Source organism: Boleophthalmus pectinirostris, unplaced genomic scaffold, assembly GCF_026225935.1.
Source record: "Boleophthalmus pectinirostris isolate CB_2022bp ecotype Guang Dong unplaced genomic scaffold, ASM2622593v1 HiC_scaffold_7, whole genome shotgun sequence".
Taxonomy (NCBI): domain Eukaryota; kingdom Metazoa; phylum Chordata; class Actinopteri; order Gobiiformes; family Gobiidae; genus Boleophthalmus; species Boleophthalmus pectinirostris.
This window is the reverse complement of record NW_026571473.1, coordinates 1,534,084-1,554,010: the sequence shown is the minus strand read 5'-3', so window position 1 is coordinate 1,554,010 and position 19,927 is coordinate 1,534,084. Positions and strand designations below refer to the sequence as shown.

The following is a 19,927-nucleotide window of genomic DNA, read 5'->3' as shown; positions in this document are numbered from 1 at the left end:
TAGATAGAGAAGTTTTATACCATGCTGTGGAATATTAGAGCCAAAGGAACAGCATTTCCAAGGAAACAAGTAAAGAGTAGGCCCTCCTAGACACGTCTGTGGAGATGCAAGCCCACTCACATTCATTTTCGAGGGGAGGGGGAGGTGGGCAAAACATTACATACTTTGGTTTTAACTGTGTTCTCAGATATAAGATCGAGCTTTACTCATAAGAATTGTAATGCTGATTTATTCTTCATTACAAAAACACTCAACACTATGGCCTATTTGTTTATATTATTATTTAATGCTTGGTTTGGGTGATTATTATCCAATCATCCAATCAGAAAGCAGGAATATGTCTCCATTTGTAAAGTGAAAGAAAAAACACAAACAAAATATGATGACAGATTTATTTAAGAGACAAATAAAAATGGAAAATGGACACAGAGAAGATGCAGAGAAGACACAAAATGAACAAACACACAAGTGATGTATTAAAGATGCACTGTGTAACTTGTCCGGGGGAGGGTCCGTCACCTGCTTGTCTCCATGGAGCCTAGAATGTTCCACAGTTTGGCTATAAACTTAAGACTCTCCATGGAGACTTAAACGACAGCTCCCTACTCACAGTAAGAATGTTTTTTAAAGATATTTTTGGGCCATAAATAACACCGGAAGTTAGACAGATAGTAGACAGATTAATGCCATACTGTGGTCATTTTAAACCCAAACATTAAAGATGCATTGTGTAACTTTGCAGGTGGTGGGTCCGTCAAATGCTTGTGTCCATGAAGATGTTATTGCTTTGGAGTGTTTCACAGTAAGGCTGCGCAACTGACTGAATTCTGATCATGATTTCGATTTGTGTGTCAAACAATCTCCCGGTACGATATTTATTGTTTTATTTTGAAGAGGCTGATATAATTCTAGATTAAAATACCTTGATAAGATTTTGATGTGAATATTTCCATTACAATCCCAAGAATTCAAGTACTGTGTCATTAAATGGTCTATTTTTGAACTTTTTTCACAAATAAACCGCACTGGACTTTAAAGGAAACCCAACAGTGTGATGGGTGAGTGGTTTTGTTTGTTTGTTCGTTCACGGTGACTCTGGGCTTTGTTCAGTTGTGGCGTGTAGGGAGGGTGTGTCTGGGACCAACGGAATGTTGGCGTGTTCACAGTGACTCAGTTGTTCAGTTGTGACTAGAAGCGGCACATTGCACTCGCTTTTTCAGTTCGTTCCTCCATTCCTCTGTGGGTGTGTTTGGCTGTGCGGTCGCTGTCTGCTCCGTGTGTGTTTGTGTTTTCTGTGGGTGGTGCGGCTTTGTAGTTTACTGAAGTCATGCTGGGACACCCGAGTGGATTCGTGTATAGGACGCTCTGGATTGTGGGCGCGCAGTCGTTTTTTGATGGGGTTGGAGGCTTTTGAGCGCGACCTATAGTACGGTTAAAAAAAAAACGTATATCTTCATGTTGTCTGCACTGAAATGAATCATGGGATATGTAGTTCTCTATGTTCATAAGGGGTTGCTTCTACAAAACCTGCATTTTAGCAAAGGAACTTATGATTCGATATATTGAGACAGAGACTTCTGACGATACGATATCACGATATTTTGGTTATTGTTACATCGCTACGAAACAATAAAGCATAACAAAGTTTATTTTGGGTTTTTTTTTTTTAAATAAGTATATTTATTTATTTATTTAAATATAGAGAACAGCTGTACAGATAGTTCATTTTGGATACATTTATGTTTTTCTATTTTTATTTCATGTTCAAAGCATTTTATTCATTTTATGTTTAATACATCGCAAAACTACTCTAAGGTTCATATTTGTAGCCTATTTTTATTTTCGATTTATTTTCAAGTTTTGCATAAATTATCAGTAACAAGTAAGTGTTGTTTTTTTGTTTGTTTTTTTTTTGTTTTTTTGGAGAGAGAAATGCTGAATCAATGCATCATGTAACTAAAAAATAATCGTTTGAATAATCGTGATTTCAATATTGACCAAAATAATCGTGAGAATGATTTGTTCCATAATTGAGCAGCAATAATTCACAGTATGGCATTAAACCTTTTTATCTTTATGGAAACCAAATCAGATCTGTGGAGAAGTGATCCCGCTCACAGTCAGAATGTTGGTTTTTCTATTTATTTTTGAGCTATAAAACCAGCTGTAATTGAATAAATGTAAAGTAGAGCTGTTTAATGTCACACTGTGGAACATTCCAGGCAGAACAATGACATGTCCATAGAAACAAGTAGGTGACGGATCCCACACACAAAAAAATGACACATACCTTTAAACACTTTTGTCCAGTTCACAGAATTAAATTTGCAAAAAGGGAAATAGAATTGAAAATGCAATCAATCCAAATTAAAAAGGAAAAGTACATATATTTGTGTTATCTGTACCGTTCATTACCATGTACCTCTGGAGACAAACCAGTCACAGGCCGTCTCCAAAAAAGTTCCACAGTGCAGCTTTACACAGAAAGAGAAGATAGTAACAGAAATGAAGCATGGGTGAAATGATAGAAAATGAGCTAAAACTGACCAGAACTACCAGGGGAGCAGAGAATTGGCTGAAAATATCTTGTAGGCGACAGGTTTCGGAGAGAGAGACGGTTCAAAACCTGACAGTCATCGCTGCCATCCACAAACGTCAAAAACAGAGTGAGGCATCCTGTCTCCTGTGAGAATCTTTGTCACCTCAGCTCTGCGTTTGATGGGAACACGTTCACCCAGGTCCCAAAATACAGACAGCATGACAGGAACGCTCCCGGAGATACAAGATGTAGAGAGAAAAAGCACACGCTCCAACCACACAAAAGAAACTGAAGGAATATATGAACTAATGTGCAATCAGAGGCGGAGAAAGGAGAAAGGAGGAGAAATGGTTAAAGGTGCATTACGTAACTTTTCTGGTAGAGGGTCCATTACCTGCGTGACTCCATGTAGATGTTATTGTAGTTAGTTAATTTTCTTTATGAATCATCTAACAATGATTTAACACAGAAATGATGCATAGAACAAAAGTGATTCTACACACTGAAGGGTTTTAGGCTCAAGTTTTAACTCTTATTTTGCCAAACCCTATTAACATACAGAATAGAATTCAAGATGGCACTTAGGCTACGTTCAGACTGCAGGGCTTAACACTCAATTCAGATTTTTTTGTGAAATCCGATGTTTTTACGAGGTCGTTCACATTTCCAGTTAAATGTGACTTGTATGTGACTCCAGTGTGAACATTAAACGGCCCAAAAGTGTCCCGCATGTGACACTGGAGACACAACGACGTCAACCGCAGCGAGCGTCTCTGTGTTTACGGAAGTTGTCCAAACATGGACATGAGCATCGAGCACCTGGAGATTTTAAAGTTCCTCTCGTACCGGAGCCAGAACATGAACAACTTATTTGTTTTAAGGAGATTGAGAAGGAGAAGGATGAGGTTTTTGGCTGTGGAGTTTTCTGGGACAGTCCATTGAAAGGAACGTGTGGATGTGGAGACGTAGTCAAGAGTGGTGAGTGGTGATGTGCTTCACTTCAGTGACATGGAGTTCATTAACAATTTTTGCCTACTTCAGCGCAGAATAGTGACGTTTGTGTCTTGTTGATAACGTGTAGGTGGATGAATGCACTTTGGCCGTTCAGACTGAAGTCGCATGTCAAAGATCAGATATGTATCGGTTTTAGGGGCACATATCCAAGTGTCCTGGGTCACATTTGAAAAAATCAGATCTGTGTGGTTCAGACTGTCATTAAAAGATCAGATACAGGTCGCATAGAGGCCAAAAAATCGGATTTGGGTCACTTCAGGCTGCAGTCTGAACACAGCCTTTGTTACTTAGTGAATTCTTTAGTTATAAACACATACACATATACACACACGTCCATGTTCATATACACAATATGGCATTACATTTAACTACAGTGGTCCCTCGTTTATCGTGGGGGTTACGTTCTAAAAATAACCCGTGATAGGTGAAATCCGCAAAGTAGTCAAGTTTATATTTTACAATGATTCTATCTGTTTTAAGGCTGTAAAACCCCTCAGCAAACTTTTACACTTTTCTCACACAGGACACTTACAACCTTTTTTACATCCTTCTTAAAACTTATTGTTGCTGTCGTTCTTTTGCTATTTTCTTCCTTCTTTATGTAACAAACCAAAGATTCATTTATTCAGTAATGGCGCCTACAGCCGCAAAACTTCTCCCTTTATTTAGCGTGTCCAGAAGTGCAACTTTTTGTGTGACGGTTACATCTTCCTCTGCCTTTTGCAAAACGTTTCATCGACATCGTGAGTTTTGTCAGGGAGAAAACTTGCAAACATACAGCACTTCAGAATCACACTGATACAGATCCAACATTTATGTCAATCTGGCTGAACACATTCTGTTCTGTACAGGAGACACGGCACGGAGGAGCCTGACTGACAGTGGTCTACAGTCCCTTAGCCAATCAGGATGCAGGGGGAGGAACACAATGCCTGTTCACACACTGAAAATCAGCGAAACATCGAGACCGTCGCAAAAGGTGGACTGTGATATAGCGAAGGACGACTGTATCTCCATGGAGACAAGAAGGTCACGTGGGTGCGCTCAAGGTAATAATGTAGGTTTACTGAGGTAGTTTTGAGATGTAAAAAAAGATAAAAACTAAACTTAAGTAAATAAATACAAGATATATTTGTTTAATGCCATACTGTGGAACATCCCAAAGCAATAAGATCACCATGGAGACAAGCAAATGACAGACCCTCTACCATAAAAGTTACATGATACACCTTTAAGTATGAGTATTAGTACTTCAAAATATCAACTCAAGTACTCAAGTAAAAGTATACAGTAGAGGTACAAGAATTTACTGAAGACAGTCAAAAGTTATTGGAGAAAACTACTTAAAGGTGCATGATGTAACTTTTCTGGTTGTTTTTCTCCATGGAGATGTTGTTGCTTTGTCTGGAATGTTTTCTGTCTTCATGAAGACCAAACCAGATCGAAATACAAGTGAGGTCAGTGGAGAGGCCACCCTCAAAGTCAGAATACCAGTTTTTCTAATGATTTTTGAGACATAAATCCACCTGTAATTGAATAAATGTAAAGTAGAGCTGTTTAAAGTCACACTATGGAACAATCAGGCAGAGCAAAAACATGAAAACAAGCAGGTGATGGACCATAAAGTTACATAATGCACCTTTAAGTAACTGTCTGGACACAACTGATTTATAATTTAAAGTTAGTGCAATGTGAAGGACAAAACATTAAATAAAGAAAAAGCAAAGAACAGACACAAAAATGAGACAAACAAAATCAGATCTGAAGGAGGAGGAAACACAAATGTTCAAATCATTTTCCGATTGTTCATATAAAACTTTTGTCACTTTAGACTTCCTCACAGTGAGAGGAGAAACTACAACTTTAACTCAAATACGAGTACTGTTACTTCAACACATATATTACTCAAGTAAGAGTAAAAGTATGTTGTATGAAAACTGCTCAGAAAATAACTATCTGATTAAAGTACTAGCATGAATGTACTACCCACCTCTGTGTGCTTTTAAGTGCCAGGGTTGGTTTATTATCAAAAATATTTTCTTTGGTTTTACTAAAAGTTTTATATTTACAAATTCAATATTTATTGAAAGCTACCCTAATACTAACTTCAACATGGATAAACAGATTTGGGGAAATTGCTGCAAACTTAAGTGGCCCCAGTACAGCACCTTGTGGGGTTCCATCAAAATTATATAAAAAAAAAAAAAAGTTTAAAAAGCAATTCTTTGTTTTGTATTAGAATGTTCCATATTGATGCCTAAATATTAAGAGTATTTGAATGTACAGTGACAGAATGAACGGAGAAACTGATCAAATCACTTTGTTTAAAGTGCCTATGACAGGTTGGACAACTCATTTGACTAAAACACAGTTAAAAGCATTATTTTTAAGATTTAGCTAAAAGTTATATACTTTTTTCACCAGTGTGGCCATTTTTTAGGTTTTAAAATGTACTTCCTTGTTGGAAATCATGACATCACTCTAGGGAATTCCATAACTGTTACCTAACACTCCTGCTTTACAGCAAGCCAAACCAGATGATTTTATTTGACAAATCAAATGTATGAGGAAACACCTTTATTTTGTTGAAATAAAGTATAAATAAAGTATCAGAAAAAAGTGTCTTTTGAGTAAATTGTGTTAAACTTTTTGGACAGTATTCTCCCAGTGTGATGTCATCAATACAGGACCCTGTAAAACTCTCTACTCATGGATCTGTAAGAAAAACTGGATAAGCCCCTCCCCCTCTGTCCCGGCTGGAGAATGACCAGTGGCCGCTCCAGGTTCTGCAGCTCTGGGAGTTTGGGCCCAGAAAGAATTCTCCCAAAGAGCACAATGCATTTTGGGAATTCAAACTGCCCATGTTCTGACAGGGCATCGACAACTTCCAGAAAAGTCAGCGTTTGTAGGATTCTTTTCTACGCCATTTTAGCTCTTAGGTTTAATAATAGTTCTGTATCTCTACTGTCATTTTCAAGATTCTGTTCAGCTTTTCTTTGCAAATTGCTTCTTGGTTGGTGTAAAACTATACTTTATATTTGCAACAAATATTATCTCACAAAATGAAGTTAAAATGAGAGAATCGTTAACACCTGTCATGTGCACTTTAAAGAGTTAAAGGGGCGAAGGAGGGAGGGTGTGTGAAATTTAGAACAGGTGAATGTGTGTAGACTACAGAGATGTAAAGCATTAACTAAACATTACTTAAAAGCAGTACATACAGTGCTTTTCTGTCATACTGGCGCCCATAACTACAGATCAACTCATATCACTGCAAAAAGCTAAATGGAGGTGAGTTCAAAAGACTTAAAGCTGCATTGTGTCACTTTTCTGGTGGAGGGTCTGTCAAATGTTTTTCTCCATGGAGATGTTATTACTTTGTCTGGAATGTTTCACAGTATGGCATTAAACTTTTCTATCTTCATGGAGACTAAACCAGACCAAGTTACAGGTCAGATCTGTGGAGAGGCGACCCCGCTCACAGTCAGAATGTTTGTTTTTCTAATTATTAACTAAAAAAAAAAAAAAAATTGTAATTTCATAAATGTAAGGTAGAGCTGTTTAAAGTCACACTGTGGAACATTCCAGACTGAGCAATGACATCTCCATAGAAACAAGCAGGTGACGGATCCTCCATCAGGAAAGTTATACAATGCACTTTTAAGTTAGAGCATTTAACTTTATTTGGTTAGATTCAACTTGAAGTGAAATGATAAACCAATGGAATATGTGTGTTTTCTTAATTCAAGCAACATTCGATTTTGTTTCTAAAAGAACCTAATAACATAAATTATTGGAAGACCAAATGAACCTGATTGGACTGATATTTTACTTGTTAAGAGAAATTTACTCAAATCATGATAAAAAAAAGTTCTTAATTCAAGTTGTCTTATCAGGGCACGATTTTATGTTTTTGGAGTGTGTGTTTTTTCATGGTCGATGCAGATTGTTCAGAATCTATCAATGGCAGATTTTTTCTGGTGGGTACAGGGCTATTTTTTGTACTTTACCCCAAATGATCATATTTAAATGTGACTCAGACTCACCCACAGTAACGTAAAAAAAAAAACCCTCACCCCTTAAAGAGAGCTATGCACAAACATGTTGTTATCTGCTTTTGTTTGTGTGTACTCTGTGTGCAGCAGCTGAACCACAACAAAATGTGCGTCTGTCCTGGAGATTTAAGGACGATTGCTGATCAGGGAAATGATACAGTCCATCTCTACTATACACATAACAGATTTAAAGGGGCATTGTGTAACTTTTCTAGTGGAGAGTCCATCAAATGCTTTTCTCTATGGAGATCTTATTACTATAATGTTTCACAGTATGACATTAAACCTTTCTGTCTTCATGGAAACCAAACCAGACCAAGTTACAGGTCAGATCTGTGGAAAGGCAACTCCGCTCACAGTCACAATGCCTGTTTTTTGAACAATAAAACTAGCTGTAATTGAATAAATGTAAAGTAGGGTTGTGGAACATTCCAATCAGAGCAATGGCATCTCCATAGAAACAAGCAGGTGATGAACCCCCAACCGAAAATATATATATATAGTGCACCTTTAATATGAGCAAAGAAGGAAGCTATACTTTTAAATTAGAATCATTTGCTCAAAAAATGTTAAGAATTCACATTAAATTGAGAACTGGGTCAAAATGATTATGATTTAGTTCAGCCAAAGGTACATCATCAAATTCATCATATTAAAAGACTCATTTTATGCTATTTTCTGATCTATGTTCTAATGTCATTTGTTCATCACAAACAGACCTGGAGTTGTGTTTTTTTTTCACAGGTATTTAACCCACAAACCCTGAAAACGCTCTGTTCCACTGATGTCATGCAGTAATACAGGAAGTGCTCCAGTGTGTGTTTTAAAATCCATACACGTTCACTAGAATCATTTGGATGATTTCAACCCTGGAATTGACAAAATCTCGACTGAACTAAAAGTAAAATGCAGCTGTTAACTTGAAAATTACCAGTTCATAACCAGCCCTGGCCTGCACACACACTTCCTCAATTTGTGCTGGACAGGGTCTAATACAGGCATGTCCAAACTATGGCCCGTGGGCCAAATGCAGCCCTCAGACAAATTTTTCTTGGCCCTCAGGCTTCCAGGAGAATTGGCCCAAATTACTTTGCATCGATTAAAAATGAACTTTTTACTGCATTTTTTTTTTTTTATCTACTTTGACAAAGTTAATATTGAATATTTATTGTGTGGTTTTAAGGATTGTAGTATGAATAAAGACTGAGGGCTCATTCTAATATTTTGTACTCAGCTCCAGTCTACGGCCCTCGATCAAACCTCTGCTTCATCTGTGTTTAGATATGTGGCCCTTGATGAAAAAAGTTTGGACACCCCTGCTCTAATACAACTGAAGATTATACACAGACTCCACTGGTCTAAACTCAAATTAATTAAGGTGTACCCTGATGTAGAAACTTTGTGTACACGTTGTAAACAGGCCCCAGCCTCTTTGTTACGCATGTTCTGGAGATGCTCTCAGATGTTAAATTTCTGGTCAAATATTTTTCTAATACTGTCAAAAGTTCTAAACAAACATACTGATTTGAATCCCCTTACAGCACTACTTGGATAATAGACTCAAAAGTTGTTTTAAAAAAAACGTGTGTGTCAGGTGTTACAATTGACCTGTCTGCTTGCATGAAGACTGATTTTATTGAAATAGAAGCAAAGCCTCCCTCACATGTGAACTGGTTCAGAGATGTTTTGATGCATTTGGATCTAGAGAAAATTAGATCCTCTTTGCAGGGTCAGGAAGATAAATTGAAAAGGAAATCGTCACGTTTTGTTAGCTTATTTAAAGAAGGTACCTAAACTTCTATTTAATTCTGAGTTATATGATGGTCTTTGTAATATCCACCTTTTCAACTTATATACTTTGGTGAAGAATTATTATTATTATTACAGAAACTTTACAAGAAGAACTTGTGAAGGAAAAGGCGGAAAACTGTGTGAAAAGTTTAGTTTAAACGTGACAATACAGAGTTTTATCATTATTTATTATTTTCTTATTGTCTGCAGGAATGTTCAGTTGATTGTATTTTTGTTTTGTTTTTATTATTACTATCATCTAATACACAATATTTATAATCTATAACAGTCCCAAGACATTATATTGGCAAATATAATCTCATGTATGTGCTTGTACATTTTGCTGGAAATGTTTTTGACTGATGTCTTATTTTAGGGACTGTCACTGTGTATTAAATGTCAAAAAGACAATAAACTTCATGACATCACAAGGTGGAACAGAACATTTTGAGCTTTGGAAATGCAGACAGATTTATATTGAAGAGTTACTCAAACAAACAAATGAAACAAAACACAAATGCACGTATGTTTTAGAGGAGGTAACAACATTCTAACATGGCTTAAAGCTCACAAGAGTCAATTTTAGGTAATTTGAGACTTTTAAATGTTACGATACAGTGTTAGAAGGATGATTTTAGGCCAAAAACATGAAAAAAATCACATTAAATGAGTTGAAAATTCTCCAAAACTACAGCTCTATGTTAGCTGATTACCACAGATTCTGTTCTGGGAGCCAGTATAAGCAGAGCACAGTGTAATAAAACCATGTGTTCCCTTTATCCATGTACTAATAAAGTGCTTCCTTTGACATTCATAATCGTTAAGGCATCAAGGCATTAAGATCTGCTCCTGTCTCCTCCTGTGTAAAGTCCCCACAGTCGCTACGGTTACATGCACATTCAGATTTCTCCAGAAGACTCCACCGTTATCCAAGTACAGTCTGCCATCTCCAGTTGTGCGACTCAGGTACGTTCAATTTTGAAATCCAGTTAAAGATGTATTACGCAACCTTTCTGTAACAATAACATCATTGCTTTGTCTCGAATGTTCCACAGTATGGCATTATACTTGTCTCCTCATGAACACAAACAATTAATGCCACTAGACCAAATCAAACGTCAGCTCTGTGGAGAGGCAATTCCACTCACAGTGAGATAATCAAGTTAATCAAGTAATTTTATTTTATTTTTATTTTTTTTGAAGTTTCTGAATGATAAAAATTAGGACCGTTGCCATAGTGACACTACAGCAACAAAATATTTTATCTTATGAGTGGGAAAAGGTCTGTACAACAGGGAGCTGAAACCCAGAAATAAAAACATCTGTGATAGAAAGAAATAAAAATAGAAGTTTAATACCACATTGCCTTCCAGACAAAGCAACAACATCACAAGCAGATGGCAAACCCTTTACCAAAAAAGTTACATATTTTGACTTTAAGGGGCACTTATTATGCAATTTTATGGCTTTAACTTCCTTTAAAACATGCTTTGGTTACCTACGATAAGTTTTCTTCTCAAAATAATGTCAACATTTGGAAAATATACTTTATAATCTACACTGTTTACAATGAGGTATTTTGGCCAGGGAAGACCAAGGACACACCAGAGGGACTGTGTGGCCTGGGCACACCTTGGGGTCCACCTGGAGGAGCTGGAGAAAGTGTCTGGGGTGAGGGAAGTCTGGGAGTCCTTGCCGGCCCCGGATAAGTGAAAGAAAATGGACAGATGACATTTTGGCCCTTAAAAACATGAATGCTATACTAATATACTAGTTTGTTGTGAACACAGATTGACTGTAGAATGAGTTTATGGACTTAAAAATAGTGCTGGACAAGTCTGTTTTTCTACCTGTGATGCAACAATCCTGGCAAAGTATTTTACGTGCTCAAAGAAGATGACTTTGAGTTCATGAAACCTGAGTGAATTAAACAAAATACAACTCTAGGTATGTTTCTGAAGAGGTGGTCAGTGTTATGGTGGTGAATTTTGCATAACATGTGTCCTTTAAAATTTGGAGTAGTCATTTTGTTTTCTTTTTCTTCCTCAGAGTGCATGTAACCGTAGCGACCACCCCCTCCCCTCCCACTGTCAGTCCGCCTCGCCCCAGTCCACCTCGGGCTCGTCATCCAGCCTCAGGATCAGGTAGGAGAGCAGCTGGAACAGGTTCTGCCACAGGAGCAGAGCCACGTAAAAGTAAATGTCGCTTACATCGATTTCGCAGACATCTCCGGCGTAGCTCATGTCACACACACACGAGAACCTGTTGATGAGGTTTCTGCAGTATCCTCCATTTAAACAGGGGTTTGACCTGCACTCGTCCAGCTCCTGCTCACACCTGTGCACAGACATCAGGGGGCGGGGTTTAGCACTGGTGGAAAAAGAGTCCTAAATATTTATTCAATGAGACAGGGACAGTGCACACTTTACATTAGTCTTACCAGGAGAGATGTTTGTACCAGGTTGTAGCACCAGTGATAATTTTCATGTGTCGTCCCTGAGCAGGTTCATTGATTGATTGTATTTAATTGACCTTGGCTCAACTGTTCTTCCTGGAGACCTGTAGCATGTTTTGGGTTTGATTGAACTGTGGAAACCCATCCAGACCTGAAACCTTCTTGCAGTGAGGCATAAGTGCTAGCCACTGAGCCACCATACCGCCGTACTGAAAATTTGTTCTTGAGTAAAAGTACAGTTACATGGCTGTAAACTTGATAAGGACGAACTGACACTACACTTTTAGAACCAAGCTGAGCTCAAGCAGGATCGCAGAGGATTCTGTGGGCCACACTCACACCTGTACAACCAAACCACAGTCTGAGGACGCCATCATCCAGCCTGTTTGTTTATGTCGTTGAATTCTAACCATGGAAGGATAATTAGATGTGAAAGTTGAATCTGTAGGTTTTCAATGACCTGTGGCGCACTTCTGCATTACTTCCTGAATATTGACCTTACACTGCCAAAAGTGTGATGTCAGAAATGACCAGTTCTGACTAAGGGTGTAACGATATCCAAGTCTCATGATACGATATCGACACGGTATGAACCTCACAATACGATATTTATTGCGATATCGTGGGAAAGCTCACGATATGATGGCGAGACTCACAATTAGGGATGCAACAATTTACAAATCTCTCTGTACGATGTTTTCATGATAAACATCTCACAGTACGATATTTATTGTGATATTTTATGGAGGCTAACAAAACTGTGAATCAGACTTAAAAGTGCTAGAACTGTTATTTCTTGTACTTATACTGAAATGGAGCAAACGATCATGGCCTATGTAGTTCCCTCTACTCTTCTTCTCTCTTCTCTTCTCTCACTCAAAACATGCTCCAGGTCTCCACAAACAGTTGATAGTCATGGTCAGTTAAAGACAGTCAATTCAATCATTGTGTCCTTAGGCAAGACACTTCACCCACTGCCTAGTATGAAAAGTGGTGTGTGTGTGTGTGTGTGTGTGTGTGTGTGTGTGTGTGTGTGTGTGTGTGTGTGTGTGTGTGTGTGTGTGTGTGTGTGTGTGTGTGTGTGTGTGTGTGTGTGTGTGTGTGTGTGTGTGTGAGTGATGGTGGTGGTCGGAGGGACCGATGGCACCGAGTGGCATGGCAGCCGCGCCTCCGTCAGTGTGCCCCAGGGCAGCTGTGGCTACAATAGTAGTTTATCATCACCAGGGTATAGAGTGAATGAATAATGCTGAATGAATAATGCTGTGTAAAGCGTCTTTGGGGACAGAAAATGTCTGTGAAAGTGCTATATAAATAAAGACTTACTTACTAACTTCTCTTTTAGCTGTTGCTGCATCATAACTCTTCATTTAAGAAAGAAACTTGTATTCGATATATTGTGATGGTCCACGATATTATTGTGAGAACTTTAATGATACGATATCATAATATTTTGGTTATTGTTACATCCCTAGTTCTGATTAATCAGAGCGCTGGAAGCAGGTGTGAGCTCAGAGCGGGGCTAGGCTAACTTTGTGCTTTGAAGATTTAAACATTCTAAAAAGTTCATATTGTAATAACACAGAAGGATCCTCACGAAACCCGACCTTTGTGAAAGCTGGATGCCCTGTCAGAACACGGGCAGTTTGATTTCATAATAAAATGCATTTTGTTCTTTGGTGAGGTCAAATACACAAACCCTCTGTTACATTGTGCTTTATGGGACAATTACTTTTGGGCCGGAGCTCTCGGGAGCTGCAGGACCTGGGGCAGCCTCTAATCGTTCTCGCTCACGCACAGAGGTGGAGTGTCTTATCTACTTCTTATTAAAGATCCATGCTCCTAACGCTCTAGTGGAGAAAATAAGACCAGCGGCAGAAATCTTTCTTCAGAGTATCTTCAGGAATTTAAGACTTTTTAAAGACCTTTTTAAGACCACTTAAATGAAAATTAAGACCAACATCACATCCATTATGTGGTGAAAAACATCAGCTCCAATTCTAATAAAGACCAAACAACTACAGGACTATGTCTAGAATCGAAGAGCCACTGTGGATTAAATTTACACTTGTTTATTCATTGCCACCGGCACCAGAAACCAAAGTACTGTTTGAGCAGACTCCAGATTAGACGTTCATTCATGTTAAGTGATTTCACGCTGTTGTTTTTTTTCCTCCCTTAGTTTAACATCACACTGCAGAGTTGAGTTTACAAAAAATAGGCTAATGAAATTTAAGACCTTTGTGAAAAAAATAAGACTTGGACAACATAATTTAAGACTTTTAAGACCCTAACCCTTAACCCTAACCCTGCCCTGTTTTTAAACGTGAGGCAGAAGTTATGAGTGTGCGTTCATGAGCTCTGTGTCGTGCTTTAGCCCCTCACAGTGTTGGGGAGTAACAGATTACATGTACTGGAGTTACGTAATCAGAGTACAAATTATGAGTAACTGTATTCGGTTACAGTTACTGTTTCAATGACTGGTAATTGGATTACAGTTACTTGGTTGAAATAAATGGATTACATGGTGGTATTTTCCTGTTTTCACATTTCGGGCTAAATCCCCAGGTCTAAACTAGATCTAAACTAGATCTAAACCAGGTCTAAACCAGGACTAAACCAGGACTAAACCAGGACGAAACTAGATCTAAACTAGATTTAAACCAGGTCTTAAACCAGATCTAAACCAGGTCTTAAACCAGGTCTTAACTAGATCTAAACCAGGACTAAACCAGGATTTAACAGGATTAAAACATGCTGCTTGGACGTGTCTCCTCGTCTTCTATCAGTAATATTTTTAATTTGGTTCAGTAAAGTCTGGGCTTTTTATTTTCTTTTAGCAAATAAAACTTCTTATGTTATGATTTCCTCGTCTTTGTTTCTCTACAGCAAATCAAGCAATCCAAAGTATTCAGATTACGTTACTCACTTTAAGTAATTTAATGGATTACGTTACAAACTACATTCTGGGATATGTAATCTGTAATCTGTAGGGGAATACATTTTAAAAGTCACCTTCCCAACACTGGCCCCTCGTCCTCTGAAGGTGAAACCAAAATGAAACATGCTGTGCCTGGTCATGGTTTGTTTAGTGTACTGTACTGTTTGATTCAGGGTTTATGCAAGTATCAACACACCAAAACTAAATCTTGTCAACATTTCATTTTTTGTGCACGTAATTGGATCCCAGTGTCCTCTACCTGTGCCCGGTGAAGCCTGGGGGACAGTCACAGGACAGGTCTCTCTCTGTGCAGTTTCCTCCATTAAAACAGGTGTAGTTCCTCAGATTGTCTCCACACACAGACACTGGCAGTTTGGGACGTCTGAGAGGAGAAAGACAGGAGAGAGGAGAGAGAAGAGAGGAGAGAGGGGAAAGGATTAGAGAGGAGAGAAGAGAGGGACAGGATCACTTTTTATGTCACACAGTTATGTTAAAGATGCATTGTGTAACTTTTCTGGTGAAGGGTTGATCAAATACTTTTCTCCATTTTGATGTTATTGCTTTGTCTGGAATGTTTCACAGTGTGGCATTAAACCTTTCTATCTCCATGGAGACCAAACCAGACCAAGTTACAGTCAGAATGCCATTTTTTTTGTGGGTATGTTTGAGCTAAAGAACAACATCTGTAACTGAATAAATGTAGTTCTTTAAAGTCATACTGTGGAACATTCCTGGCAGAGCAATGACATGTCCACAGAAACAAGCAGGTGACGGACCCTCAGCCATAAAGTTACATAGTGCAGCTTTATATCATTACACATGGAGGGGTGTGTAGGATTCTACTAATTTGATTGTCATGATTTTTCCTTCTATGGTGTCAATAAATCAGGAGGGAGAAGTGCAGTATGCCCTCTGACCTGAAACTAACAAATCCATGTGTCATCCGTTCATACGTTTTTCAAATAAAACCAAAAATAAGAAAAGGAAAAAACAACTATTTTCTTCATTATTTGTCTCCAAAACCAAAATGAAAAAACGGAAAACGGCCATTTCCTGTTTACGTGATGTAAACTGCAATGCCGGACTGAACCAGGACTGAACCAGGACTGAACCAGGACTGAAATAGGACTGAAACAGTACTAAAACAGGACTAAAACAGGTCTAAAACAGGTCTAAACCAGAACTGAACCAGGACTAACCCAGAAATGAACTAGGACTAAAACAGGACTGATCCCAGGATTAAACCAGGTCTAAACCAGGACTACATCAGGACTAAACCAGGTCTAAGACAGGACTACACCAGGACTAAACCAGGACTAAACTAGGACTAAACCAGGACTAATCTTGGACTTGAGAGAGCAAGACGGGACCCTGAGCCCATGGAGCAGGGTGTCCATAAAGTGCGATCAGGTGTCGACGGCGTTTAGCCCTGTGGGGCATGGAGCTCTGTGCTGGTCCTTTCGCCCGCAGTCACCCGACCCTGGCTCGATTAAAATAACGGTCGAGCAGACCCAACAGTCTATGCAGGTGCACCTCTAGGTCCGTCCTGACACTCCATCCTGGTTCAGTCCTGGTTCAGTCCAGCATCACAGTTTAAGTCACAGAAACAGGAAATGGTCGTTATCTGTTTTTTTCCATTTTTCATTTAAACACAAATTCGAAAACTGAAAAAACAAATCATTATCCATTTTTTCATTTTGGTTTTGGAGACAAATAATAAAGGAAATTGCTGTTTTTTCCTTTTTTTCTTTTTGGTTTTATTTTGAAAAACAAATAAACAAATGACACACGGATTTTAACAGTTCAGTCCCACTCCCACTTGTGCATACTGTTGCTATGCCCTTGAGCAAGGCCTTATCCTCCATTGTACATGTAAACTCATCTATGCATTTTTGTGTGAAGGGTCAAACTAGTGCGAAAAAATATGAGAATATATTTATTTACTAATGAAAATCTGTTTCGTTCATTAACCAAACACTAATTTGACCGTGCCACACTCTACAAGTCTGTTTCTGAAAAATAATGTCCCTTTAATTCACCATTTCCCCCATGTATTTAGGTTAGACACTTGAGACTACAGCTGTCAGTCAGAGCAGAGTAAACAGCCCCAGAGCCAGGGATAATATTAGCTTTGTTTGCCATTTTGTTCCACCAAAAGTACCGACGCAACGGGTGACATTTGAGAGACACATTTCTAAAAACGAAACAAAAAAAAACACAAAAAAAATACTTACACAGTTTTGACAATCATGTACCAAGGTATTTCTCGTATGCGTTCACTGGAGAGAGAGAGCAAAGGCTGGTTAGACAAAGGCGCCAAAACACACCGCGCGATGAAAAGTTGAGATGTTGTGGTAGAGACGCGCGCTCAGCTTGTCTTGTGTGCAGAAAAAAAAAGTTAAAAAGGTGAGTTTTTGGTGTAAATAGTTGGAGGCGTTCCCCTGCTGTGTGCGGAGAGCAAAGGGAGCGTGTGCACAGACATAGGCAGGTGTGTGTAGTGAAGAGTGGAGCAGTATCTGAGGGAGGCTGCGGGCTCTGAGCCGAGGCTTTTACTCATGTCTCTGCTGCAGATGGGTAAATAGTTTGTCTTTCTAAACCGCTTTATATACTCACAACTGAGCACTGGGAGAGGGGGAAGTACTGGGAGAGCGATGTTTTTGGCGTAGGACAGGGCTGGGAGGCAAAGGAAAGAGAATAGAATCACAGTTTTTTCCCTCATTTGATCAGTCGTGATTTTGGCTTCGATATGAAATGATTCTAGTAAAGGTTCTTTTCTTTTCTCATCTTATCAGCCACTGGCTCACCTGGATTCTAAACACTTGTTATCGGCATCGGCCAAGAAAAACAAACATATCGATCGATCTCTATTGAATTATTTAAAAACAAAAAAAGTGTAATGTCTTCCTAAGTCTTCAGTCTGCTCCAAACCACATTAGCTGTAGATGTCTCGATTAAAAACACCCAAGCACATCATTGACCATTAGAAATAACTCAGTCTTGATTAAAATGTTAATAATTCCAAATCCTACTCAAAAATATTCATAATCTTTTAATTTTTTACCGTTTTTGATAGACTCTTCACTACTGATGTAACATTAACCAAATTATTGTGATATCGTATCGTCAAAGTTCTCACAGTAATATCGTGGAGCATCACAATATATCGAATTACAAGTCTCTTTGCTTAAATGAAGAGTTATGGTGCAGCAACAGCTAAAAAAAAACAGACAGAGGGAACTACATAGACCATGATTCTTTGCTCAGAACAGTTCTAACACTTTTAAGTCTTAGTTCTTTGGATTAAGTCTTGTCAGAGGAAAAAGTAGCAGATGAGCCTCCACAAAATATCGCAATAAATATCGTGAGATGTATATCGTGAAAATATCGTACAGAGAGATTTGTAAATTGTTACATCCCTAATCGTGAGCCTCTCCCCATATCGTGAGCTTTCCCACGATATCGCAATAAATATCGTACCGACTATATCATGAGACTTGGATATCGTTACACTCCTACTCTTCACTGACGGCGTCTAAGCTGCTCTCGACATTAAAGTGTAGAAAAACACTTACTCATAATGACGACGTCACAGGGATCAGTTTAGGGATCCACAAACGTAGAGTGAAAAAATCTATTGTAATTCTTATTATTTTATAATTAATATTCTAAAAACCTGTATATTTCAGAATCTGCTTGTAGATATTTCTAAACTCCAGGGTTAGCCCATAAAAACAGACTTACTTTGTAGTTTGCTGAAGAAATTTCATTACCTAATACAGAGTTACAGCCTGTGCAATTCAGTAATTCCAACCATTTAATTTTAATTTGAATGATATTAATAGAGCAGGGGTCATTTCACAGTTCTATTGCTGTTGTTGTATTACCAAGCTCAGCATACTACAGCATACTGAACATTATCACTAGAGATCGACCAATGTGGGGTTTTTTTTTGTTGGTTTTTTTTTCATAACGAAGCCGATACAGAGTGTTTAAAATCCAGATGAACTGATGGCTTGTATTTACCCCAAATTATATCATTTGAATTTATTACAAACAAACTCACAGTTGTGTATTACTATGCAGACAAACTGGATAAGAGAGCTGCAAAGTCATTTTGTGTACTGTTCTCTTTGTAATAATAATGAAATAAAGCTTTATGTGACCTGTGTGAATTTGGCCCCCCATCAAACACAAACCTACGCAAAAACTATTTCAATCAATATTTGTGCCGTTTTGTGCTGCTAAAAGTTTAATTTGTGCTGCTTTAGTCTTGGAGATATTAACAATTCTTTTATAGGTCAAACTGGGATCAGCCCCAGGAAGCTTCAAAATGCTCTGAAATGTCCAAAATGGTGTCATCGGTTTGAGCTGTAAAAAGTTTTGTTTGTGTGATTCTGGTTCTTAAAATATTAACAGTTTTATTTTGGGATGATGACGTCATCCAGCCCCTCAAAATGTGAAACAGCCTCAAAACAGACAGAAATCCTTCCAGAGAAACATTTGTATTTGGTTTGTGCTGCTTTGTGCTGTGACAGTTTTCATTTGTGTTTATTAAAGATTATTTTTGCAGAAATTATATGACATCATTTCCGCGCAGCTGATGTCAGCGGCTTTAACTCCACAAAACCAGTGAAGAGAAACGATCTGTGAAAAAATCTGTATTATTCTATAAAATATGAATCAAAAGCAAGTTACTCAAGACTGATACAGACTTTTCCACAGCCTCAGATCATTTCTCTTCACTGGTTTTGTGGAGTTTTGCTAAAGCCGCTGATATCAACTGAGCGCAAACAATGTCATATAATTTCCGCAAAAATAATAATTAATAATTTTAGAAATATACTTGCACAAATGAAAACAGTCACAGCACAAAACAGCACAAAACAAATACAAATGTTTCGTATAATTTTCTGTTGTTTTGAGACTATTTAACAGGCTGTTGAATAGCCTCAAAACTGTTTCGATCGGCTGGATGACGTCATCATCCCAAAATAAAACTGTGAATATCTTAAAGGTTGTATGGAGGATTTTTTTTTGTTTCAAGTTGTCAATGATAGCATTATAGAGATGCAGTAGCCTTGTAATTATGATGACCAAAAAAAAGAGAATAAAAATTCATCAACTCTGGACATGGT

The 19,927-nt window shown here is 38.2% G+C and overlaps 1 protein-coding gene across 1 annotated transcript in view; it reads right to left on the bottom strand.

The window, feature by feature from the left end:
• Positions 1 to 19,927, bottom strand: part of crb1 (crumbs cell polarity complex component 1) — a 57,451-nt gene that overhangs the window by 12,857 nt on the left and 24,667 nt on the right. Inside the window, 3 exon segments of the mRNA XM_055164733.1 lie at positions 11,610 to 11,736; positions 15,052 to 15,174; positions 17,027 to 17,071. Coding sequence (XP_055020708.1) covers positions 11,610 to 11,736; positions 15,052 to 15,174; positions 17,027 to 17,071 — 295 coding nt within the window.